This window comes from Chaetodon auriga, chromosome 18 (assembly GCF_051107435.1).
Source record: "Chaetodon auriga isolate fChaAug3 chromosome 18, fChaAug3.hap1, whole genome shotgun sequence".
Lineage (NCBI taxonomy): Eukaryota > Metazoa > Chordata > Actinopteri > Chaetodontiformes > Chaetodontidae > Chaetodon > Chaetodon auriga.
Genome location: NC_135091.1, coordinates 3,631,318 through 3,654,834, shown reverse-complemented (window position 1 = coordinate 3,654,834; position 23,517 = coordinate 3,631,318). Strand labels below are relative to the sequence as shown.

General features: G+C 45.6%; 2 protein-coding genes across 3 annotated transcripts in view; both read right to left on the bottom strand.

The window, feature by feature from the left end:
- pex7 (peroxisomal biogenesis factor 7) overlaps positions 1-18,408 on the bottom strand; it is a 32,781-nt gene extending 14,373 nt beyond the window's left edge. Inside the window, exons 1-9 of one of the 2 annotated variants that reach the window (XM_076757095.1) lie at positions 18,113-18,408; positions 17,854-17,984; positions 17,662-17,719; positions 17,232-17,382; positions 17,042-17,119; positions 16,830-16,938; positions 6,476-6,582; positions 5,924-6,037; positions 3,824-3,879 (exon numbers count right to left, since the gene is read on the bottom strand). In XM_076757095.1, the coding sequence (XP_076613210.1) occupies positions 3,824-3,879; positions 5,924-6,037; positions 6,476-6,582; positions 16,830-16,938; positions 17,042-17,119; positions 17,232-17,382; positions 17,662-17,719; positions 17,854-17,962 (782 nt within the window). In that variant the 5' untranslated portion in view covers positions 17,963-17,984; positions 18,113-18,408. The remainder of the gene's footprint in view (positions 1-3,823; positions 3,880-5,923; positions 6,038-6,475; positions 6,583-16,829; positions 16,939-17,041; positions 17,120-17,231; positions 17,383-17,661; positions 17,720-17,853; positions 17,985-18,112) is intronic. The other variant, XM_076757094.1, reaches the window with a different exon arrangement.
- Positions 18,409-19,010: 602 nt separating this feature from the next.
- Positions 19,011-21,879, bottom strand: LOC143336771 (uncharacterized). The gene is made up of 3 exons (XM_076757093.1): positions 21,634-21,879; positions 20,702-20,977; positions 19,011-19,806 (listed from the first exon to the last, which is right to left on the bottom strand). The coding sequence occupies exons 1-3, from the start codon at positions 21,761-21,763 to the stop codon at positions 19,166-19,168; spliced, it is 1,047 nt and encodes a 348-aa protein (XP_076613208.1). The 5' UTR covers positions 21,764-21,879; the 3' UTR covers positions 19,011-19,165.
- Positions 21,880-23,517: the final 1,638 nt, after the last annotated feature.

The following is a 23,517-nucleotide window of genomic DNA, read 5'->3' as shown; positions in this document are numbered from 1 at the left end:
AGAAGAGAACTCAGGCAACAAGTTTTTCTGGTGAGGACAGACTCTTAATATGAGCTGATGACGGTGTGTGCTAATAAGGACGGTCTCTGTCACACAGGAAGGCCTGTGGAAGCAGGTGTGTGTGTGTGTGTGTGTGTGTGTGTGTGTGTGTGTGTGTGAGCTGATGGAGTTTACACAGTGGAAGGTGAAACAGGCTGAATACACCAACAGGTGAAAGCAGGGGCGCTCAGATTTAAGACTCAGCTCACCTTCACGTCTGATAATCTGGACGATCGACGGCTGCATTTCAACACCTTTTAGCGCCACTCAGATGCAAACGAAGCAAACAAAACATGTTGATTGACGGCTCACTTTTGTTAGCTTTGGATTTAGCCACGCTGGCTGTTCCAGTCATTTCCAGTCACTGTGCTAAGCTAAGCTATCCAGCTGAGAATGAACCGATCTGAGCATCTAACTAGCCGATAAGCTTATTTCCCAAAATGCTGAACTTCTAGACTTACTAAGGAAAGTACAGTAAAAACAATACATCACAATTAATCAGTACAAAAGCGACATAAGTATGTGTTAAAACAAACAATGTAGCAAAAAATAAAATTCATATTTGATCACTTTCAACAAACGTTAAAAGCTGCAGAGAAGCTGATGATCAACAGACGGAGACGAGACCGACGGCTAACGATCTGAAGCCATGAGGCCGCTGTTAATGATGTGATCAGAGCCTCCTGCAGTCGGCCACGATCGATGCTTAGAGGGTTCACACATACATGACCGCACACACACACACACACACACACACACACACACACACACACACACACACACACACACGCACACACACACGCACACACGCACTCTCTGGCTGGATTCACATTGAGAATAGGTGATAATTAGCTTGATACCTTACGTGTTTGGATTATTTAACACAAAGAAAACCTACGTGTGGTTGCTATGGAGGAAAAGCACACGCACGCATGCGCGCACACACACACACACACACACACACACACACACACACACAGGATAATTTGGGGCCTTGGCTCCGTCCCATTCACAATGTTTTAATAAGGCAAGATCAGACGAAGCAAACCCACTGAAACTGTGTTACCGCAGCTGTAATGGACGGATTAAGAATTATCTCAGAGGGGACAGTGGACGAGCTAATAAAGGAGAAGATTAAATTAAAGATGCTGCACATTTTCAGTGCTTGAAGAGTGTCTGAAGCAGCTTCAGGATCTAAAGGGGGCATCTGCGGCCTGAGCTCTGCTCTCAGCTTCAGTCCAGACAGGTAACAGGTGAGAGTGTCTGCACCTGGAATCATTTTCCTTTGTTTGCAGCCTCCAGACTTCTTCTGGGAAAACAAAAATAAATGTTGTTTGGTTCTTTTTTGATTTCTTTCAAGGGATTATTACTACAGACACTGTTTTGTTAGCAGCCAGAGGCCAAAGTCAACCAGAATCTGGTGTGTGTATGTGTGTGTGTGTGTGTGTGTGTGTGTGTGTGTGTGTGTGTGTGTGTGTGTGTGTCTGAGCAGCCTATAATGAAAGCAGTGCTCAGCTCAGAGTATTTGAGCCAATGAAAGCACGGATCGATAGAACACGAGGTTTGTCAGCGAGCCAGCTCTCCCCACATTCATCTTCAGGCCTTCCCTCTTCCTCCTTGGCATTTCACGCCTCCTCCCCTCTCGCTTATCTCTCCATCGTTACACACAACTAACACCTGGCATTTATATCAGCATTACGCCTCTGTCAGCTCGCCACCAATCGTGCCTCCATCTTCTGCTCGGTGTCTCGTCAGCGACGGTAGAAGCGTAATTTAGTCATTTGAGCTCATGAAACGAAAATGATGGAAAAAATGCTCTAAACTGGTTTCTGCTATCGAGGGTTGGGAGATATGTCGACATGTGAAGAGTCTGATGTAATATTTTGGTATTTGACCCTCTAAATCGTCTGGGTGTAACCCTGTGTGGCCCCTCGTCACATGCTGCATCCTGTGTGACTGCGACCTGCAATCAAAGAGCATTATTTTTGTTTTATTTGCTTATTTTTAGAGGCCTGAAGGACTAAAATAATCCTCTAAAGTCACAGAGAAAACGCTAACATTAGAGGAAAGTTAGACATTTTGTGTGAGCCATCACGTTTATCCGCTTTGATTTCTCTGGAAACAGAATCCCAAATGAGTATTTTATCTGTAAATGGTTTTGCAATTAAATTTCCATCAAATGTACTGTATTACGGTTTATACTGTCTCCCAAAGTATGCCTAACACTGTTATCCGCTCTCTTTTAAATGACTTCCTTGTTGCATCTGGTAATAAAGGAAACCAAATCCATTTGATTGTGAAGAAGAAAGAGAGCAGATATGAGTTATCTACAGTAAAACTTACATTTCCAGGTTTTTCACTTTGCACTGAGACAAAATAAATGTGTGTGTGTGTGTGTGTGTGTGTGTGTGTGTGTGTGTGTGTGTGTGCTTCATAACTTTTATTGTACCAAGATATATTACTGTATACTGTATATTCAGAGTGCAGCTCACAACTATTTTGATAATTCATCTGTGAATAATTAATTATTAATTTGATTTTTTTTAAAGGGTACATCGGTGGAGTTAGCTTTATCATGAGTTAGCTTTAAAATGGCTAACATTATATCAGGGGAGTTAGCATTATCATGAGTTAGCTCTATAATAGCTAACATTATACTAGTGGAGTTAGCTTTATCATGAGTTAGCTTTAAAATGGCTAACATTATATCAGGGGAGTTAGCATTATCATGAGTTAACTCTATAATAGCTAACATTATACTAGTGGAGTTAGCTTTATCATGAGTTAGCTTTAAAATAGCTAACATTATACCAGGGGAGTTAGCATTTTCATGAGTTAGCTTTAAAATAGCTAAGATTATACCAGGGGAGTTAGCATTTTCATGAGTTAGCTTTAAAATAGCTAACATTGTACCAGGGGAGTTAGCTGCCAACTGTTTTCATACTGTTTTTCCCTGCGCTTCCTCTTTCATTCATCCTTCCATCTCATCTCGTCTGCAAAAGCATTCATCGTCACTGACAGATCTTATGTTAAACGTAGGGCAGCAGAAACTGGCGAACTCCTTCACTGAAGCAGCACATCCTCATCAGAAACACAGAGGCAGCCTTGCTTGATATTACAGGTTTTATTAACTGAGCCTCTGCAGCTCATCTCATCGCCATCTTTCTCTCCATCACACACACCAGTTCACTTTATCACACGTTATCACAGCGTCCTCACTCACTGCTACATCTAGGATGACACCATCCATCCACTTTGGACTGAAAGAAGAGGTGCGTGAGCAGAAGTGCGACACCGTGCTGGAGATCACATCTGGACACGTGTCTGTTACACCACACAGAAAGAGGGCTAGGCACTGTTATTCCAATCTGTTTGTGTCTTTACTGCATATTTATTGCATGGTTTGCAAAATGCTTAGCGATGATGAACGGTGATGTGACATGACTCATAGCAAATGCTGTAAAAAGTGCAAAATCACTGGTAGGAGGAAGCTAATCCAAGTATTTGGAAGTATTGTGCTGCAGAGTAACTTCATTATCAGGAGTATTTGTTCGCGTCTAATAAGCTCCCCGGGGGGGCGTCTCTCTCAAAATGACTTTGTTCAAACTCAATTAAACTTAAACCTGCAAAACTTCCCTCATTTTCTGTGGCTCATTAATGTGAAATGACTTACACGCATACTTCACAGTCTTGAGTGAAGCGCCGACAAACAAGTCAATGAAAACGATATGAATAACAATGAATGAAAGAAGAAGAAGAAGGAAGCAGTGACTGCTGGTCTTACCTGACAGTGAAGTCGTACGAGCAGGACGCCAGCAAAGTCTTACTGAACGGAGAAAACTGCAGGAAGAGGAATTACAACAAATTAGCATCATGTTAGCATTTGAAAACGCTAAAATTATGTTCTCTGTTACATTAATTCTGAATTTCCATCACAACATGTTATGTTATGATATGCGGTGATTCAGCTTTCAGAAGCCTGTTCAGTATCGGCCGTTAGCTCACATGCTATCCATGTTTGCTAAGCTAACCTGCTAACCTGTGTCGACAGCTAACGGCGATACGCGTGAACATTAACGTCCACGTGGAGATTTGTTTTTCATGTTTGGGCTTCAGCTTTGCAGCGAACATGAACGCAGCATCATGAACACTGTGACACGTTTGGAAAGAATAAAATGCTTAAAGATTTCTGACGCCGACCCGCTGCGTTGTTTACAGCTCGTTTGGGTGAAGAACACACTGAGCGTTTTGGCTCCTCGGGGACTCCTGAGTAACGAGCCTTCATCTGACGTCTCTTTCTGGGCCGCAGTCGGAGGTTTTCCCTCATCTTGTGAAACAGTGTGAGCGTTAAAAAAAAAAAGCAGACGAGCGAAAATCGGCTTCGGGCGGGCTGAGCAGAGTTTTCAACCTTTTTTCTGCTCAGCAGTTCCAGGATTGTGCCGACGCCGAGAGCGAGGAGGGTCCACAGAGAGTCATTTCCCCGACTGTCGGCTAAGCGCTCCTGAATTAATTTATTCGTCCATTTGTTCCCCCTCTCTGCTTCCCACAGGTTCACCTTTCTTAGCGGGCAGATTCTCGCTGCGTCTCTGCCTCGTTTAACACCTCCCTCCTTCACCGCCATCTCTCTTTGTCTCTTTATTATATTTTCTGCTGCTTTACTGGCATCATCAGCAAAAGCCGTTTGTTACCGAAGTGAAAGCAGACAGAAGACTGAGGTGATGGAGCACAGAGTCACCCGGCAGAGTCTCTTCATTTCTCTGTTCTTCATCTTTCTCTGCGTCTGTCTGAACCCCTTTATTGTGGGATTTGTTGTATTTTGATGGAATCAACTGGAAAACTGAACAGAAACAATCAACTCGGATCGTTTTTGATGATTTTCAGTCTGACTGGTGCTGGATTTTTGATGCTGATGTCAGACTGAAGGCTGACACTGTTGAGACAGATACACTCAGTTGCCAGTTTATTAGGTACACCTCGCTGAAACTAATGCGGCCTAATACAACAGTCCTGCCTTTGTGAAGCCTGTCACATTCAGTTTGTGCTGAAACTGTTCTGACGGTGTGTGTTGAACACACTGTAGCCGACAGGAGCGAGGACAGAGGCCGTGATTCCATCTGCTGTCAGGTGAAACCTCGAAGTGTCTTTCACTTTATTTTCAGCTCTTTTCTCTTCTTCTGCTGATCATGAATCTGTTCAGCGTCCAGGAAATCGATACAAGCAGACGCAGACAAAACACACACACACACACACACACACACACACACACACACACACACACACACACACACTCTTACGTCTACAGTGAGTTCTATTGATCAAGTAGTGACACCTGTCCTGAAAAACACATCTTGAGCAACACAGGTCTTTGATTGGGTGAACTCAGGTGAGTGTGTCCAGTGGTTTGTGTTTGCAGTTATATGTGTGTGTGTGTGTGTGTGTGTGTGTGTGTGTGTGTGTGTGTCAGTGTGTGCGTATTCATGACGTCTGTGTTTGTGTGTGACACACGTTTAATCTGAGTAAGTGGGATGTGTTTAAGGACTCCTCTGCAGCTGTCTTTTCTCATACACACACACACACACACACACACACACACACACACACACGTCTCCATATATAATATGTGTGTGTGTGTGTGTGTGTGTGTGTGTGTGTGTGTGGTCTTATTAGGTCCATTTAAGTGGGCGTTTTGATGCTGTCAGGCCCTGCACTGCATCTTCGCGACAACACACACACACACACACACACACACACACACACATAAACATGCACATGCACACGCACGCACGCAGCTCTAAATTCTGAGAACAGAGTGTTGTTACAAGACATTTGACAGTGTAAACCAGGCCGTGTGTGTGTGTGTGTGTGTGTGTGTGTGTGTGTGTACCTTGACTCTGCGGATGGCGTAGGTGTGGCCTCGCAGTTGACTGACAGGCTGTCGGACATTCCTCAGGTCCCACACACACACACTGCAGTCGACTGAGCCTGTGGCCACGATGTTCTACACACAAATGACAAAATTCACTATTAGAGAAAAAAAACATATATATTCATAAACATGTAGTTAAATATCCTTTAATCTGAAGATAACTAAAGCTCCGTAAGGCAGAATATAGATGCTAGAAACAAAGAAGCACGTCCTTCAAAGCATAAAGCACAGAAAAAAGCTCAATACTTGACTATATTTCACAATAAAAAATGCTGTTAAATGCAGTGATGGTGGAGTAAACTTGATCATCTGGTGGGTTTTCAAGTCTTAAAATAAAAATAATGCAGGTTAAAAACTCTTTAAAATGAATAAACCTGTTGAAATGTACTTTAGTCTGAAATGAAGTTGGTTTTTTACCTGAGACAGATGTATTAATACTTAACATAAACTCCATTTGTCAAGGATAAAAACACAGCAAAGCAAATGCTGCAGCATCAGGTGGCCGCTCACCTGGTCATATTTGCACCAATCACAGCTAAGGATCTCAGCCTTGTGTGCTGGGACAGCCAATCGACACGCAGCGCCTTTCACATCCCAAACTCTGAGCGTGCCGTCACCTGGAGGTAGAGACACAGCAGAGATTTACCCAGCATGCACGGCGTGACTCAAGCCCACACTGGTGACCTGTGAGCAGACGTGCACATTCACGCTTTACATGACTTTAGAGAGAGAGAAGAAAAGCATTATTAAACCAAGAATGTATATGAAGGTTCCTCGACCAAACCTGAAACAGAAAGCATTTTTTAATTGATTAATAACCCTTTTATTCCAGCCCACTGAACCGCAGGGTCACAAGCTGTTAAACTCTCATTACACTGAAACCCTAACACACCCAACAGGAGGGACGAGGGGTCTGCAGCCACACCAGAGGCGTCATCCTGGCTACATGCTCACTGTGACAATGCTAACTTGCTGATGCTGACACTCGCTTATTAACACTAAACACAAATTACAGCCGAGGCTGATGGGAACGGCGTTAGTTTGCAGGAGTTTGGTCATAAATCAGAGAGAGAGAGAGAGAGAGAGAGAGAGGGAGAGAGAGAGAGAGAGGGAGAACTGAAGGCAGATGAAGAGAGACAGAAAGAAAGAAGAGGTTAATAGAGGGGAAGACGACTGGCAGCGTTTTCAGCTCCTTCAGACATCACGTTTTATTTTACTGTGTGTGTGTGTGTGTGTGTGTGTGTGTGTGTGTGTGTGTGTGTGTGTGTGTGTGTGTGCGTGCGTGTAACTTATTCTCTTGTGAACCATGCTCCTCATTTCAGGGATCACTTCATCATGGCATCAGCCCAACAGCGAGCGTGTGTGTGTGTGTGTGTGGCGGAGGGTCTGCCAACACACTGCAACAATCATAAAGCAGAACCTTTACACTATGTTCTCCTCCCTTCTGTCTTCTTCCTCCCTCTGGCTCCTCCTCCTCCTCCTCCTCCTCATTCATTTCACAGCCAGCAGCTTCTGAGAGGTTTATTCAAACTCTGCAGGCTTTTCCGCCTTCATGCTAACGTCAGAGCGGAGGCCTCAGCACGCTTCAAACCAACTCCAAACCTGCTGTCAAACAGCGTTTTCATCCACCTGTTTGAGCGCAAACAGCAGAAAACTGTTGGAGCGTTGCCAAAAAAAAGTTTCAAAGGTGTTCAAAAACGCCCAGACGGACTTTTTATAGAAGCACGGCTCTGTGCAGCTTCTGGAAAAAGGATTTTTTTGTACCATCGAGCATGAAACATCACCTCAAGGCCAAGCAGCGAGCTCAGAGGTCAGACCCAGCGTCATCAAGCCACATGTTCAACAGACTGAGAAAGTCCACCTGTGACAGATCACCTATGGCATGTATCTACATTAATGTCTATCTTCATTAAGGCAGGATGGACCTCAGGGCCACTGCCCAGGTGTACCTCACATTACCTGCCTCTCATTGCTCTCCTTCATGGAACAGAAGTCACGGTCGTAGCGTTTTGCGTTGGCAGGACTGAGTGCTTTAAATGTTATAAACGATGCTCGTGTGGTCCAAAGAACATTTAGAAAGGATGAAAGTTTGGGATAAAGTTTGCTGCCAAAAAAATAAATTTGCTTAATAGGATTAAGTAACAGGGACTCTTCTGAAACAATGCCACCTAAAGTCCCTCCAAAGGCACCGCGAGGGCCGAGCAGGCCGGAGCGTTCGGGGTCTGAGCTCAGTGAGGCTGAATGAACACAATCCTGACTGTTTGTTGCAGGGACAGATTAAAGAGTCCAGCAAGGGAGCTTCTTCCTGGCTTCACCTCATGTTTACTGACCGGCAGATTAATCCTCTCCAACATGCTTCCTCCTCTTTAATCCCAACACTGGATGAAAACCCAACACACCCTCCCAGCGCCGGCGTCCAGCAGACCTCATCCTCCCGCTCGTTATCGATTATTTCAGAGCTGTCTGAACCCTCCGAACCCTTCTTTCTTTATTCATCCTCACTCACACGCTCCACTCCTCAGCGAGGCGTGGAAGCTGCTCCGGCACCGCCGAGTGGAAAACATGCCAACTAGACTGTGTGTGTGTGTGTGCGTGTGTGTGTGTGTGTGTGTGCATCACCTTTGATGACATCCAAAAAGTTTAACATTGTGTTTCTTCTGCAGCGGCAGCGAAGAGAGTCTGTGGATGTAAATGTATGAGGACGCGTGCGTGTGTGTGTGTGTGTGTGTGTGTGTGTGTGTGTGTGTGTGTGTGTGTGTGTGCGTGTGCGTGTGTGTGTGTGTCTGAAGAGGCTGGCTTGTGTTAAAGGGCTCTCGCTTTATTACACCTGGTATCTGTGCTGTATCAGCAAGTTCAGCTAACAGGCACACACACACCAGACACACACACACACACACACGCACGCGCACGCACACACACACACACACACACACACACACACACACACACACACACACACTTGATGCCAGCGAACTAAACCTGAAAAATGTGAAAAGGAAAACATTCAGTTCATCTAGTTTAAAAAGAACAAAATGGAAAAAACAGGAACATAAATCCGATTTTAAAATTAGAGTTTGCAATTATTTATGAATTATTTCTAAAATGACAATTTGTCTTTTTATTCCCCGCTAAGTGCTGACGGTGTTGTTATTCATGAAATTATTGTTTCCATCAAGGTGTTTTTATGAGCATTTTGAAATAATATCACATTCGAAAACACACATTTTACACTCAGCTGAGGTGGTTTTTCACATTCTTCTTCTTCTACTCTGTTTATTACAGGCATGCGTGACGTAGCCCGCGCCACCACCCTCTGAGGAAACGACACCTCGTGCAGCCGAGTTTATTTGCTCCAAACCAGCTTAATTCACCTTTTCTTCGTTTTTTCTGCTTTGCAACATTTCAAAGTTTTGCTCACAATTCGCTCGACAGTAGACGGAAACACAGCCGCAGTCAGTTCCAGTAGAAACCAGGAAAGACCAACCCCGAGTGGTTCAGCCGCTTCTCCAGTGCCAGAACTTGATTCGATGAACAGATTCAGATTTTTTAAAATGCTACTGAAACTGAAACCATCTCAAGTTCCTCAACGACGCCTCCATCCCAGGTTGAACTCCACGTGTCCAAACACTGGTGGTCCCTCCTGTCTCAGCCTCAGTCTGCTCCCTCCCTGCTCGGATCTCTCTCATCCTTCATGCACAAGTCTTTGCATCTATAAAATATATTTTTCTGCTCTCAATCAATTTTCAGTGGAGTCGAGGCTCAACGTAATCTCAGCGGGTGTGTGGGTGACTGTAGCAAAAAGGGTTCAAATGAAAAGCCAGAGAGCTGCATCCACACAGGTTGACGGGATTGTTTTCATTGGCTGATGAAGCTCAGATCAGCCACCTCCGGAGCTTATCTGTTACACCACTGGTACAGCAGCACGGGGCTGAAAACAAACACACACACACACAGCTGGATGGCGTCTTCCTCTGAGGCGAGCTGGCAGAGCAGACGTGTCGTGAAACACAAACAAGCAGAGGAATTACATGCAGGATAAAGACTCTGCCTTTTATTCTGAGATTATGTTTCAGCGGTTAAATTCTGTGAACGGTGGCAGCAAACACGAGAAGAGAAGAAGGAGAAGACAAAGGTTTGATGGCGTCTGCAAGGAACCGTGTGACGGCACGGTGAGGGCAGCCCGGCGCTCCTGCTGTCATTAGCAGGTCTGTCTCAGTCGGCCACAGCGGAGCGCCGCTCTGCTGGTCGAACCGAGCCAGAGACACGGCCTCGTCGTGGCTCCTGCGGCCGTGACTTGTAAGCTAACGTTGGATCTGCTGATGTGCAGCTAATTTGTGGGTGCTGAGGTGTAACATTAAGCATTAAGCTGGCCGAGGAGGAAACTCTGCCGGCTTCTAAGAACCTGATGTAACACCACAGTTATCAACACACAGTAAAATGTCCTATCGCCAGGCCTTGACTCTCACCCGAGCACAGAGCTCAGACTCTGCAGCTCATCCCGGCTTTATATCTGCATTGTATCTGCTCAGACTAAACTACCGCGGCTGGACCCTCTGGCTCGAATGGCAGCTTCATCAGGTTGCCACAGCTGGTAAAGTGGTCCAGCAACAAGTTAGCAACACCACTGACACGAGAAACTTTTCATGAATCATATGCCTTGATATATTATGAGGTTTAAGTGTCCAATAATGTTGCATTGCTGCAAAAAGAAAGCAGAAAGTTTGGTTGTTTCCTGAAGCTCTGATTTGTTGCAGAGCTGCGAGCGACTCCAGCTAACAGCGCCAATGACACCAGAGGAGACCTGGAGGGCGGATTTAAGATGAAAACACACACACACACACACACACACACACTGCGGGTGATGGAGGTGGTGGTCTTGTGTGGCGCTGAAGCAAACTGGGGGGTTGGCGAAAAGATGAGAGGAGAGAGAAGAAGAGGAGGAGAAACATGAGAAGATGTCAGGAGGAGAGGCAGCGAGGAGCGTGGAAGACCCCGATAAGCTTATCGTAATGAGACGCCATCTGGCCCTGCTCTCCCCCTATCGCCGTCTCCTCTCCCTCACTTCCTCTTCAAAGCCGGCAGCGGCAGTGGCCTCTCATGTTAACTGCAAAATGCCACCAGAGGGAAAGCCTCCACGGGGAGATAAGGCAGCAATTCTCCACCGTGCGCTAATGCTAGCTAGCGCTGTTTGACAACTCAGTATCACCATCCATCCGACCATAACGTCACCAGAATAACACATGGCTGCCGCAGCTCATCCCGAGCTCACACTTTGTCATGTTTAGAGATGTTTTAAAGCACGATTTTTGTGCGATGTAATCTCCCTCCTGCTGCATGTTTTGAGCCTCCAGGCTCTAACAGCTGGAGGTGATGGTGGCAAAGAGCTGATTTAAATACAAGACTGACTTATGATTCTGAGCCGTTTCAGCCAAAACTTAAAGGGCCGAGCTGCAAAGAACAATCGTTTTTACAGGAGTTAAGTCAATAAATATTAAAAAGGGACCGAATTTTCTGAGTCCAACGTGTTAAATTGCTTGTTTTGTTCTATCAACCCAACCCAAATATGTTGAAATGAGAGCAAAATCCTCACTTTGAGGAGCTAAAACCAGAGAATGCTTGGCACGTTTGACTCATGATAAATGATTTAAATAATTAATCAACTCTCCAAATGTTTTTCTATGTTCACTGACGGTTGTTGAACTGATTAATTCATTCCAGAGAAAGCTGCTGAATTAAATCCACATGAACTAATCACATGTTCCCCGGCAGAGTGGCCGAACTTTCCACCAAATTTCATTGATATTTGTAAAGTTTTTCCAGCTAAATCTCCAGAAAATGTTACAACTGGTCCCCCCGCGCACCCGTGTTGGTAAAATCCTGCTGATCCACTCAGTGTTTAAAACTCATTGCTTCACTGTGAAGGTTGAAGAAAAGCTTGAGCCCTGAAGGACTCAAAGCTCAGCAACCCCGGGTCAAAGAGAGGAAAAATGGATCCCACCACAGCAAGCTTCTGCGTTCCAGGCATCAGGGAACACTTAGGTCTATTTCTAACCTTTATCTGAGGACGCCTCAGCTACGCCCGGCTTCACTTTTATCATTCCAGTGAAACCACAGCCTTCCGTGGGTTTGCAGGGCGGCTCCACGAGCGGCTTCAAGACGCACTCGTGAAAGGTCAGTTTCATTTCCAGGTCACCTCGTCAGTGGTCACTGAGCAACACCACAGGGACCCGGAACACCACAACCATTACACACTATAATTCAGCTGTCAGAGAGACTTCTGGGAGAATTTGTGAGGATTTTAGCCTCCATCCACCAATGGACACTCGAGTGGAAGCAGAAAGAACGTATGTCCAAGAAGAATGAAAAACCATGAAACAACTATGAGAGTAAATGCATTCAACGTGTTTGTCAGCGACTTATCAAAGCTTATTGATTCAGAAAAAAGTATTCTTCTAAAGGATAATCTTCACGTTCATGTGACTGGAAAAAAAACTTTCAACCTCTGTTGCACCAGAGCCACGTTTAAAAAAACTCAGCTGACGTACAGCCTTGATATTGATCGCCGCCCGGCGTCTCACTTCGCTCTGACCAGGCCTGCAGCAGCACCGATCTGATGTGAGACACGACCCCTCTATCAACACCAGCCCCCACAGAGGAGTGCTTCCTGTTCGTGTGTGTGTGTGTGTGTGTGTGTGTGTGTGTGTGTGTGTGTGTGTGCCATCACAGCTGAGAGCTCCTAACGTGGGCTGTGAGGGTTAGCATGTGAGTGAGTTAACTTCACGTTTCACTGCATCATTAATCTCCACCTCATCAGTTCACCTGCAGAGGTCTGCAGTGAGGTGTGCGTGTGTGTGTGTGTGTGTGTGTGTGTGTGCGTGCGTGTGTGTGTGTGTGTGTGTGTGTGTTACTTTGCATGTGTGCAAGCGCTCTGATGGATGCCTGCTATCAATTATTTAACCAGACTCTACCTGGTATCACCGAACAAACACAAACAAACACACATACAATTAACAGAAGGACTGCGTGTGTGTGTGTGTGTGTGTGTGTGTGTGTGTGTGTGTGTGTGTGTCTGTGTGTGAGTGTGTGTGAGTGTGCGAGTGTGTATGTGTGAGTGCGTGTGTGAGTACGTTTCAGTGTTCTGCAAAACATCATTTGGCTGACGAGCACTTTAGTCTCTGGCAAAACAGTCACACAGATACTGAACAAGCACATACACACACAAACAGACACACACACATAGAGACACAAACACACACAGACACAGACACACACACACGTAGAGACACAAACACACACACACACACACACACACAGCTGCTGACGCTGCTCTTTACTTTCACCTCTCCTGACAGTTCAGACTTCTGGTGACCCTTCAGCTCCTTTCACTGTTCACACTCTGACTGACAGTTTAACTCCTTTGACTTGAACTCAGCTCAGACACTTAAGACGTTAACGTCATCCGGCACGTCACGCTCCGCCCCTACGGCAGATAAAACGTGGTAAAGTGACCTATGCCAGGCCCTTCTGACGGAGATAAATGCATCACGACTTCCTGCATGTTGGTGCTGTGTTTGAAAAGCTGTTTTAATGTGGGTTTTTCCTGACTGCAGGACAAATCTGTGAAAGTCCGACGTGAGAGGGAAAGAAGAAGGCAGCAGGAAACAGAGGAAAGAAACTGAGACAGAGACAGAAAGTGGAGCAAAAGCGAGATAAACGACTGAACTGGACTCAACTTAATTTCAACAAAGTGAAGCAAACAGCAGACGGTCAGAGAGCGACGTGGACACAGAGGGTGATTTGTTCTGGTGCGTGTGACCTCCTGCGGGTCGGAAAGCAGAGTGGAGCTCGTGACCTTCACCTCGGGCCGCCGCAGTAAACGACCCATCAACCGGGCGGCTTAATAAAGCTTTGACAAAAACAGCTCTCCTCTCGCTATCAGGTTATTTTCAGACTCGGTCCCACATAATTCAGTCTGGGCCCCGGCTTCTTTGGGGAGGTGGAGTCATTACGGCCCGTTTGTTTTCAGGCACGAGAACGCTTCTGAACTTTGGACTGATTGAAACACACGATGAAACATGAAGCGAATTTCAGGAGCCTGAACCTTCCAGTGAGTTTTTTCCCCAAAGTGGAGGAGTTGAAGGATCTTGAGGTCTTGCTCATGAGGGTAAAATGGAGCACGGCACGGTGGACGGGTGGATCGGTGCAGCGATGCAGGCGCTGTTCAGGACCGCTGTGGTTCAGAGAGGCGAATCTGAAGATGAAGCTACGTCTCAACCCTCACCTACGGTCGTTCATGAGCTTTGGAGCAAGACCAAAAGACTGGGATCACGAATACAAGCGACTGAAATGAGTTTCTTCTGCAGGCTGTCAGGACTCAGCCTTAGAGATGAGTGGAGGAGCTCCAGAGGGAGCTCGGAGTCCATCTGCTGCTCTTCCGTGCGGAAAGGAGCCACTGGAGGTGCTTCGGGTATCTGATCAGGATCCTCCTGGGCGCCTCTTCTGGAGGTTTGCTGGGCACATCCAACTAGTAAGAGACCCCAGGGCAGAGCCAGAACACACTGGAGAGATTATAGGTCTTATCTGGCCTGGGAACTCCTCAGGATCCCCAGAAGGAGCAGAAGGAGGTGGAAAATGGAAGGATGGAGCTTCTGAATGCAGAATGTGTATGTATGTGCAATTAATGCTGCAGATCTTCAGCTGCTCTGTTTCTTTACGATGTGTACTGACCATCTTTGGCACAGACATGTCTTTCAGGATAAATGAAGTTCTCTCATCTCATTTTCTGGTTTCAGCTTCAGTGTTAAACTGTCATTTCGGTGATTATACGTATCAGACTGGACACAAGTTGGGATCTGGGCCATAACAATTTGATTGGGACATCACTAGTTGTACTGTACATACCTAGTAAAGACTGTTTAAACCAACACATTAAATAAACATGAAACAAACCAACAGTGAGACAGACGGTCTGAAACGTCAGCTTTGGTAAAAAGCAGCGAGCTGACTGTAACAGGGCCGTCTGCTGAGCGCCGTCTGCGCGAGCTGCTGGCGGGTCGACGCATCAGATCAGATGTGAACACGAAGGTGAGCAGCTGGAACACAGACAGTCCGTCCACGGTAATGGTTTCATTATGGAGGTCGGCGCTCAGTAAACCATTTAGCTGCAGAGGTCAGCAGAGCTCCAGAGCTCCACTGGAGGACTTATCTGATCTGGACTCGGTGTGCTCACAGATCTAATGAGCTCTGCGTCGCTGGTCTGAAACTCAAATAACACTTCAACTCTGACTTCTGCAATTGAATTACGCTTTGATTCGAAATGCATCTTTATTTACATCTCAAGTGTCCTGATGGACCAGCGGATTTTATTGTGGTGAAGTTTGTTTGCACTGATCCTGCATGTATCCATTAACCACCTTCTCCCAAAGTCTAGAGCACACACCTCCAAATATGAATGACTGCAAGTTACTGTGTGAAAGAAAGAGGCAAATCTCTTTGTTTTTGCCACGTGAGCAGCTGCAATTTTGTGGTCCACGCACTGAATGAGTGGCTCACAAAGTACACAGAGTTCGTTGGAAATGAGCCGCCTGCAGCCGTTCATTCATCTTTTTATTGTTGTGTCGTTCCGCTCTGCGATATTTTAAACTGGCCTACTGAAATATGCATGCGCGAACGCACAAAGACGATCATTTGAAGAGCTGGACACAAAGCACAGGATGAAGAAACAGCACAGAAAATGAGTTCTGTCAGAGAGCAGCAGACAGTCAGAACTCCAGCAGCTCCTTCACAATAAAAGCCAATGACAACTTTTAATCTGAAAAACTTAATAAAATAACAATAAGTTATTTATTCTCATTTTTTTCCTGGTTTGAGCGAAGATGAAAATTAAACCTTAAAGGTAGCATCGCTGAACGGAGAATAACCCCCGAGCGGCCGGAGCTTAACGTCTTCCTGGGTATAAAATCTCATCAGAGATTTCCGCTCGCTCTCACAAACCAATTAACCCAAACTCACGAGCCAACGTGTTCAAGCGCTTCACAAGCTGATCCTGAACCGAAGACAGCTGCTGCTGATTTGACTCCAGATGGGCTCCAATCTGAGCGGAGAGTTGACGAAACACACATCCATCAGCAGCGCAGCTCCACCCCTCTGATAAAGTTAGCGCCCCACACAAACTGATAAGATAATCCCAGCTCTCCCTCTGGGCACACACTCACTGGCTTAATTGCCTTCTGAATGAAGCTAATTTCCAAAGCTCACTTCCTCGATAGAGCGAGAGGAGGAGGAGGAGCGGCATCATAACCGCCACCGGGGCTCCTGCAGAGAACTCCTTTTCCTTATTTATTTTCTATTCTTCCTTCACAGGATGACCTGAAGTCAGGTGTGGTCAGCTGAACTGTCAAACACAGGGAACGCTTCAGGAGCCGGGCACCAGCTCAAACTGAGCCCAGATATGATTTAAACAGGTTTGCACTGCACCAACTTGTTCCTACACAGAGATTCACTGTGTGTGAAACAACACATAACTCGTTTCCTGGTGTGAAGCTGGAATTGATTCTTGGTGCAAACAGAAGCTGCGAGCTGCAGATTGAGCTTAAAGTCGGATTAAACGTGTGACCATCTTTTAACACTTCCTGCATGTGTTACCGGCCATCTGGATCAGGATGCTGCTTCCTTTGTGACTTTGGGTCCGTGCAGGCGGCGCTACATTAACACAGCTACAACGCCACCTTGTGACGAGATTTATTAATCCGGCTTGAGAAAATCAGTGCTGGGATTAAATCTAAACTCATTTAAAGGCTCTTTGAGACACAAAGAATTTAACAAATATAAACTAAAAACAGACATCTGAAGCCTGTGTTCTCACCTGAGGCTGAAGCAAAGCATCCTGGGATGTGAGGCGACCAAATGGTGCTGTAGATGACCCCTTCGTGACCCCTGAGCGTGGTCAGCGATTGGCTGAGAGTAGGGTCCCACTGGGCGGACGAAAACACACAAAAACAAGTAAGACTGCTGTCAGAGGAGAGAAAAGACGCCGAAAGTAAAAGAAAAAAAAGGACTAAAATAAAGAAAACTCACCACTTTAACGGTTTGATCCCACGATCCAGAGACGATGAGGTTCTCCGCTCTGGTTTGACTCCAGTCCACAGAATACACCTTCACACACACACACACACACACACACACAGAGTTAAAGTCCATCTTCATTAAAGGCCACAGCTGTATCCCTGCATTAGTGCATCAGTGAGTGTTTGAACGTGTGTTTCACCTCCTGTGTGTGTTCTGTGGCCACTCTCAGCGGAGCGTTGTGATTGGCTGTGTCCCACAGCTGCAGGCTGCCGTCCCCGCCTGCTGCGACCATGACATGTTCATTGGCTTCACTCCACGCTACGTCAAACAGACCGTCACTCCACTCCCAGCTGACACACACACACACACACACACACATGTATTATCATACAGACTAACAAACATGGAAATTTCAGACTGAATGGAGGATCACACACTAACACACTAACCCTGAAGTAACTAAGGTGAAGGAAGCAAAAGGAAAATAATGAATAAAATGTAGAGCTCAGACCAAGAACAAAAAAAACTTAAAGGTAAACTTCTTAAAGGAATCTTCTCTCCGGTCAAATACAAAAACATTTATACTGAGAGAGACACGAAGAAACTGCAAGATAAGAAAGAAGCTTTACCTCCTCACTAGAGTGACCCCTGTCTCCGTGTCATCCAGGACCAGGAGGGTACCACAACCTACACACAGTGCATTTATCTGGGTGAATACACTCATTACTCAGGTGTGTTTTCCTTTATGTTGTCACCATGTTTGAACGTCTCTCTTATCCCAATGTGTCTGTTCTGCAGTGTATGCGCTGTGCTGTACTAACCAGCTATGCCGTAATACTGGGAGGCAGCGCAGGCCACTCTGTTGGGGATGAATGGAGACATTTCCACGGCGTAGCCATGACGGCCTGGACAGCGAAACACCTTCGCCATCGTCAGCTGGAAAAACTGAGGACTGAAAATGAATAGGCAACTCTTCTGATGATGGTTTAAGTCAGTTTTCATGCAAAAACATGTCATGGCTCCGAGTGTGTATTAGTACTTTTACTTAAGGAGGATTTGAGTACTTCCACCACCACTGACCTGAATTGGTAAAGTACAGTTTTGCTCTTCCTCTGGCTGACAGTGTGCTGAACAGTGTTGGGTCAGCAGCTCCTACCTCATACCGTTAGTGACCGTAACTTGTCGCAGTACTCATAGATGATAGAAAAGTACTTTTCAGTCTCTATCGTCGCGTCGAAACGTTAAAACAACTAGAAAGCGTTTCATAAATCCATAAAAGCCGAGATTTCCACGAGTCCAGCTCCCCTCCTCCTCCTCCTCCAGCCCGCTATAAACTTCACAACCGCAGCTGCTTCCGTGTTTTGATCAGCTGACCCAATAACCCGGATGTCGGTTCAGTTGTAAGTCTCGCGAGGTTTCGGTAGGTGGCGACGTTTCTCAAAAGCACCATTTGTGATCCCTCTAATCTTACTCGATGTGGTTATTTCCTAAATATACCGCATGTTTGGGAAACTAAGAACAAATTTGAACAACCAGACTCTTCCTGAATCAGTGCTGTTTGTACTGAACGTCACTTTTTCGGTTTAATTGATGACCAAACTGCCTATAAATAGCTTCATCATACAGCACAGTATCACCTTTTTTTTAGTACACATTTCTGCTAACATTAATATTCCCATTTCTCTGCTTTGCATTATGTGCTTTTCTGTGATGCATGTTTTATATTACTAACTGTAAAATGTTTTCTTTGAACTAATATTCCTTTCTTTTAATGTTCTGAGCATTGTGAGGGAAGTAGATGGAATATGTGGATGTGGACAGTGTATGGATGGAATATTTGAAACCGGATGGTCTTATGTTATCTGTATTGCTGGTGAACCAAGAACTGAGTGCACTGAGTGTATGTATTTTTATTGTTTTTCAAGCTGTGCTTATCTTGCTCACTTTGTTAAATACTTCATATATTTAAACAAAAATTACTGTTAGAAGAGGATTTTATTAAAAATAGCACAAAACATGAGAAGGGAGAGGCTCAGCAACAGTACTATAAAAATGGAAAGAAAACAAACTCCTCTGTGGGTGAAATAGTGTGTGTTCCATAGAGTATTTATAAAAATGTAAAGCATTTCAGGATCACTGGAAATTGGTAGCGCCAAACTCTGCCTCGTGTAGAAACTGCTGTATTTTGGTTCTGACCCATGACTGTTTCTCTGCAGGAAGTCTTCTCATAGCAGGAGCTAAGCTGAGTAAGAACAGTGTAACATCGTCTCTATGATCCACGTCCCGGTCTCTCTGAGCCTCCCTGGCCTCCATCCTCCTAAGGTACTCCTCCAGGAGACTGTCTGCGCTCTTCCTGGCCCGGGTCGGCCGGGGAGACACAGAACGACACTCCTCCTCTCTGTCAGCGTGGTCCAACAGCTCCACAGCCACAACCTCCTGCTCCTCTGTCTTCAGGTGGTTCAGCCTGGACGTGGCGCAGGATGGCTGCGCAGGAGGCGGCAGCTGATCCAGGAGCTGCAACGAAGAGTGTGAAGACGCTAAGTTCGTAGCGAGAGATGTGACTGACTGCATCATCATTTCAAAGAGTTCCTTCAGGTTGAAATGCTGGACTTGTGATTGCATGCCGTCGTCTGTAGCAGCGGTTTCTGAGGTCACTTCAGTCTTTGCCTCTTTTAGTCTGATGGCGTCGGCGCTGGCGGAGGACGGTCGCTTCCTCTGAACAAACTCTGTGGAGGATGACGACGATGTTGTTGTAGCATCTGCTACAGCGATTCCTGCAAAGACAGACAAAACGATCACCTTTCATTTTCATTCTCAGCCCTGCAGTGAATCCTCCCTGCATGAAGGTGTGAACGTTCTGCAGGCTGCAGCTTCTGGTGCTCCTCAACTGCACTGCATTACGCTGACAGGTGTTTCTATTATTGTGCCCACCCCATTCATATCAATGAGATTAAGATAAACAGTTCTCTCTGTCAGGCGATACTGGCTCATCAATAACTATACTTAAGAGAAAACTCTTGTAGTAGCAGTATCGGTGTGGCTTGATTGGCTTCTTTAATTTAATTCTGATCTGCATTTTTCAGTATTTTCTGATGTCTTATAGAGGAAACAATTCAAATACAACAGGGAGAATAACGCAGAATGGCAACAATCATCAGCTGAAGCCTAATTAAAACAATTATCATTTGTAGGTTCCAGCTTCCTAAAGCTGCCACCAGGGGGCAGAAGCACTCCACTACAAACTGACAAAAACAAAGCATGAGACGCTGATGTACATGAAGTCTATGAGGACACTTATACATCCAGCAGATGCAGAGAAACATCCCACTGAATGCTACGACCATATTCACTGTTAAATGCTCCATGTTTATCATCAGCTAATCTCTGACTGTGTCTGCTGTTTGTTTCACACCTGCAAAGCTGGAACCAGTTAATTTACTTGTAAACCTTCTGGCTTCTTGACTGCAAGTCAGACTAAATAATCTCAACCTGTTCTTGTTTTATTTCTTTTTCACACTCGATGTAGAAATGTGCATCCATCTGTTTCTCTCCTTTTCTACAACCTGCTCTGGAAAAACTGTCCTTAAAATGGATTTATGTGAAGATCACACTGTCCCTGCAGCCTCAGTCCAACATTTGGGGAAGTTCCACACATCTTCCTGTACAAACCGTAATTCTCGTCGTCGTCGCTCCGCGTCTCGGTGGTCGTGCTGCAGCCCACCATGTCGGACGCCTGGAGCCGAGGGGGCTGCTGGTCCAGAGCCCAGCCGTTGGTGCCTGCAGCTCTGGCATCGATAAACGGGTTCAGAAAGGACAGAATAGCCGAATATCTCCACGGCCTGTAGTTGATGAGCCCCACGCCGCTCTCGCGTCGCTCCTTCTCCCGCTGCCTCTCCCTCCGGTGCTGATCCCTCAGCATCTTCCACTTCCTCCTGCATTCAGACTCTAATGAAGACAAGAGGAAAAAGGCATTTCCAACATTTCTGCCAACATTCAACAAATCTGTGAGGACGCAAACCAACAATGAGCTGATTCTACTGAAGTATTGTCCAAAAACTATGAAAAACACACCTGTGAGCCTCACTGCTGACATGTCCCTGCACTACCATGATCACACACACTGTTTATTTGGACTCCACAGACACACACTGACTGAAACTTCACGAGTAAAAGCATGAACAGCTTTAGTGTCAGCTTCTTCACTTTGCAGCTTGTCTACGAAAACATACTCAGTGGCAAAAATAATAATAATAATAATAATAATAATAATAATAATAATAATAATAATTTAAGTGATTCAATTTTAAACAAAGAGGGAAAAGACGTCCAACATTCAGACAGAAAATCCTAAAATTCTCAGAGCTGACATCTTCACTTTATCCCCTGACAAACAGAGTAAGTTTAGAAATACCATTTGTGATCAGCTGTTCTCTAATTTGACAATAATGTCATTAAAATATTCATTATGAAGCTGGACAGAGACAGACGGGAAGGGCAGAACAGAGAAAAATCCTCGTTATCGGTGACAAATTTGTACCTTTACAGTGTTAAAACGGCAGGCCTGAAAACCAAAACGACGAGCTGGAGCCTGGAACACTCACCGGGGACACCGACGATCTCCGCGACCTGCCTCCACGCATCGCTCCGCATGTTCAGGTCCCGGTAGGTCAGCAAGTTACTGTCGTAGAGACTCGGGAAACCGGACACCGCCATGATCAGCTTATACTCCATGCTGTTAAAAAGCCCGGAGGCGAGAGGAGCAGAGGAGCGAGAGGAGGAGAAAACAGCTGGATGCTCCCACAAAACAACAACCGTCCGTCCCCAAACAAACGAGGGGGGAAAAAAATGCTTCCGGTTCCGGTGCGAATATAAACGACCGCTATTGGTTCTCGCTGCCGCGCGTCACAGTCACGTGTTGGAAGTCATTTGAATAAAAGGCTTCATGTATGAATGTAACTGAGTACATTAGTTCAAGTAGGATTTCGGGGTAGACTTCCGTTCTCTCTGCTCCACTACTTTTACTTTCAACTCTCGTTACTTTGCAGATGTAGATTATTGATACAAAACCAATCAACCAATAAATTATGATGTATTATCACTCAAAAACCATGGTTTTACACCTGCGACCTCACATGTTTGAATCTCAGATTATTGAATTAGAAGGAATAGTTTGATATTTTGGGAAATACTTGACTTCTTACAGAGAACACGAGCTGCCAAAATGTACTTTGAAGCAGTTTTTGTCCACACTGGCCGTGAAGAGACCTTTTGCTGAAGAACAAAGTTCAAAGTCCTTCCAAGTGAAATGCTGAAGCTCCTGAGCTCAAATCAAGTGGGTTTCTTCCAAAATTGCAGTCTTTTTGTACAAAAGTCCCCCTTTGTGTTTCCTGCTCAATGAACACAAACATGACTGACTGAGGCTTCACATCAGCCCCTGATGCTGAAGTTACTCTCAGCATCAGGTGAGAGTAACTTCAGGTGAGGTGCTTCGGCCTCCAAACGAAGCCTCTGCAAACAGTGAGTAGATGCACTTCTGAATGTTCACCTGCAGGTGGCAGCGCTGCTCTGCTGAAGCTAACAGCAGAGGAAACGTTTGTGGTAATCACTCAGTTTTTTCTGTGTCTCCTTCAGGCCTTGTATCCTCATCATGGACTCCCTGCGAGGTCCGGCCAGGTCGACGATGGTGAAAACTCTGAGAGAGTGAGTGTCTGCTGCTGCACCTCATAGCTTTTACTGCTTTTTCTGATTCAACCCAGCAGTGGCTCCCAACCTTTTTCATATGCATGAACTGATAAGTGATTTTCACTTCTCAGATTATTTCATCTGAGTGACTTTTATAAACCTCGAGGGGATCAAACCATCCAGCATCTCACAAGAAGTCATTATAGAAGAGGCTGAAAATTTACATCATTTGGTGAACCTGAAAATGGAGACTTCCTGCCATCCCATTAATTATCTCAGGACCCCTCAGGTTTATACTGCGACCCCTTTGTGGGGTCTGACCCACAAGTTGGGAGTCAGTACGGAGCAGAGGGTGGGCTGAAGGTGACCATGAGCCAAAGCTCAAGGAGGCAGTCAGGATCAAGGATCAAGGATTTTCAGTGTCAATAAATCATCTTAAAATCCCAGAAAAGGAATGCAAGAACTCCAGAAATGGCCTGAGAATCATCTCGTTTTAAGCTTTTCTTCACTGTCAAAGCGATCCAGTGGTAGTTGTCTGCACACAAACGAGTACACTGCAAAGACTCTTCTTCCACCAGTGAACGTCCTCAGCTCGTCAGACGCAGCTTTCAGCCGAGCGGACAGCTGACAGAGAGCTGAAGCAGCTGAGCTGTACCTGCTGCCATGCTGCGGCTAACACAGTTAGCATGTTAATGAGGTGGACATGCCCTGTAAACTGTCACCTGCCACATTCTCAGCGTTCCAGACGTTCTCTCCTGTTAATCACTATGGGACAGGCATGTAGACACCTGACTGTGTGTATG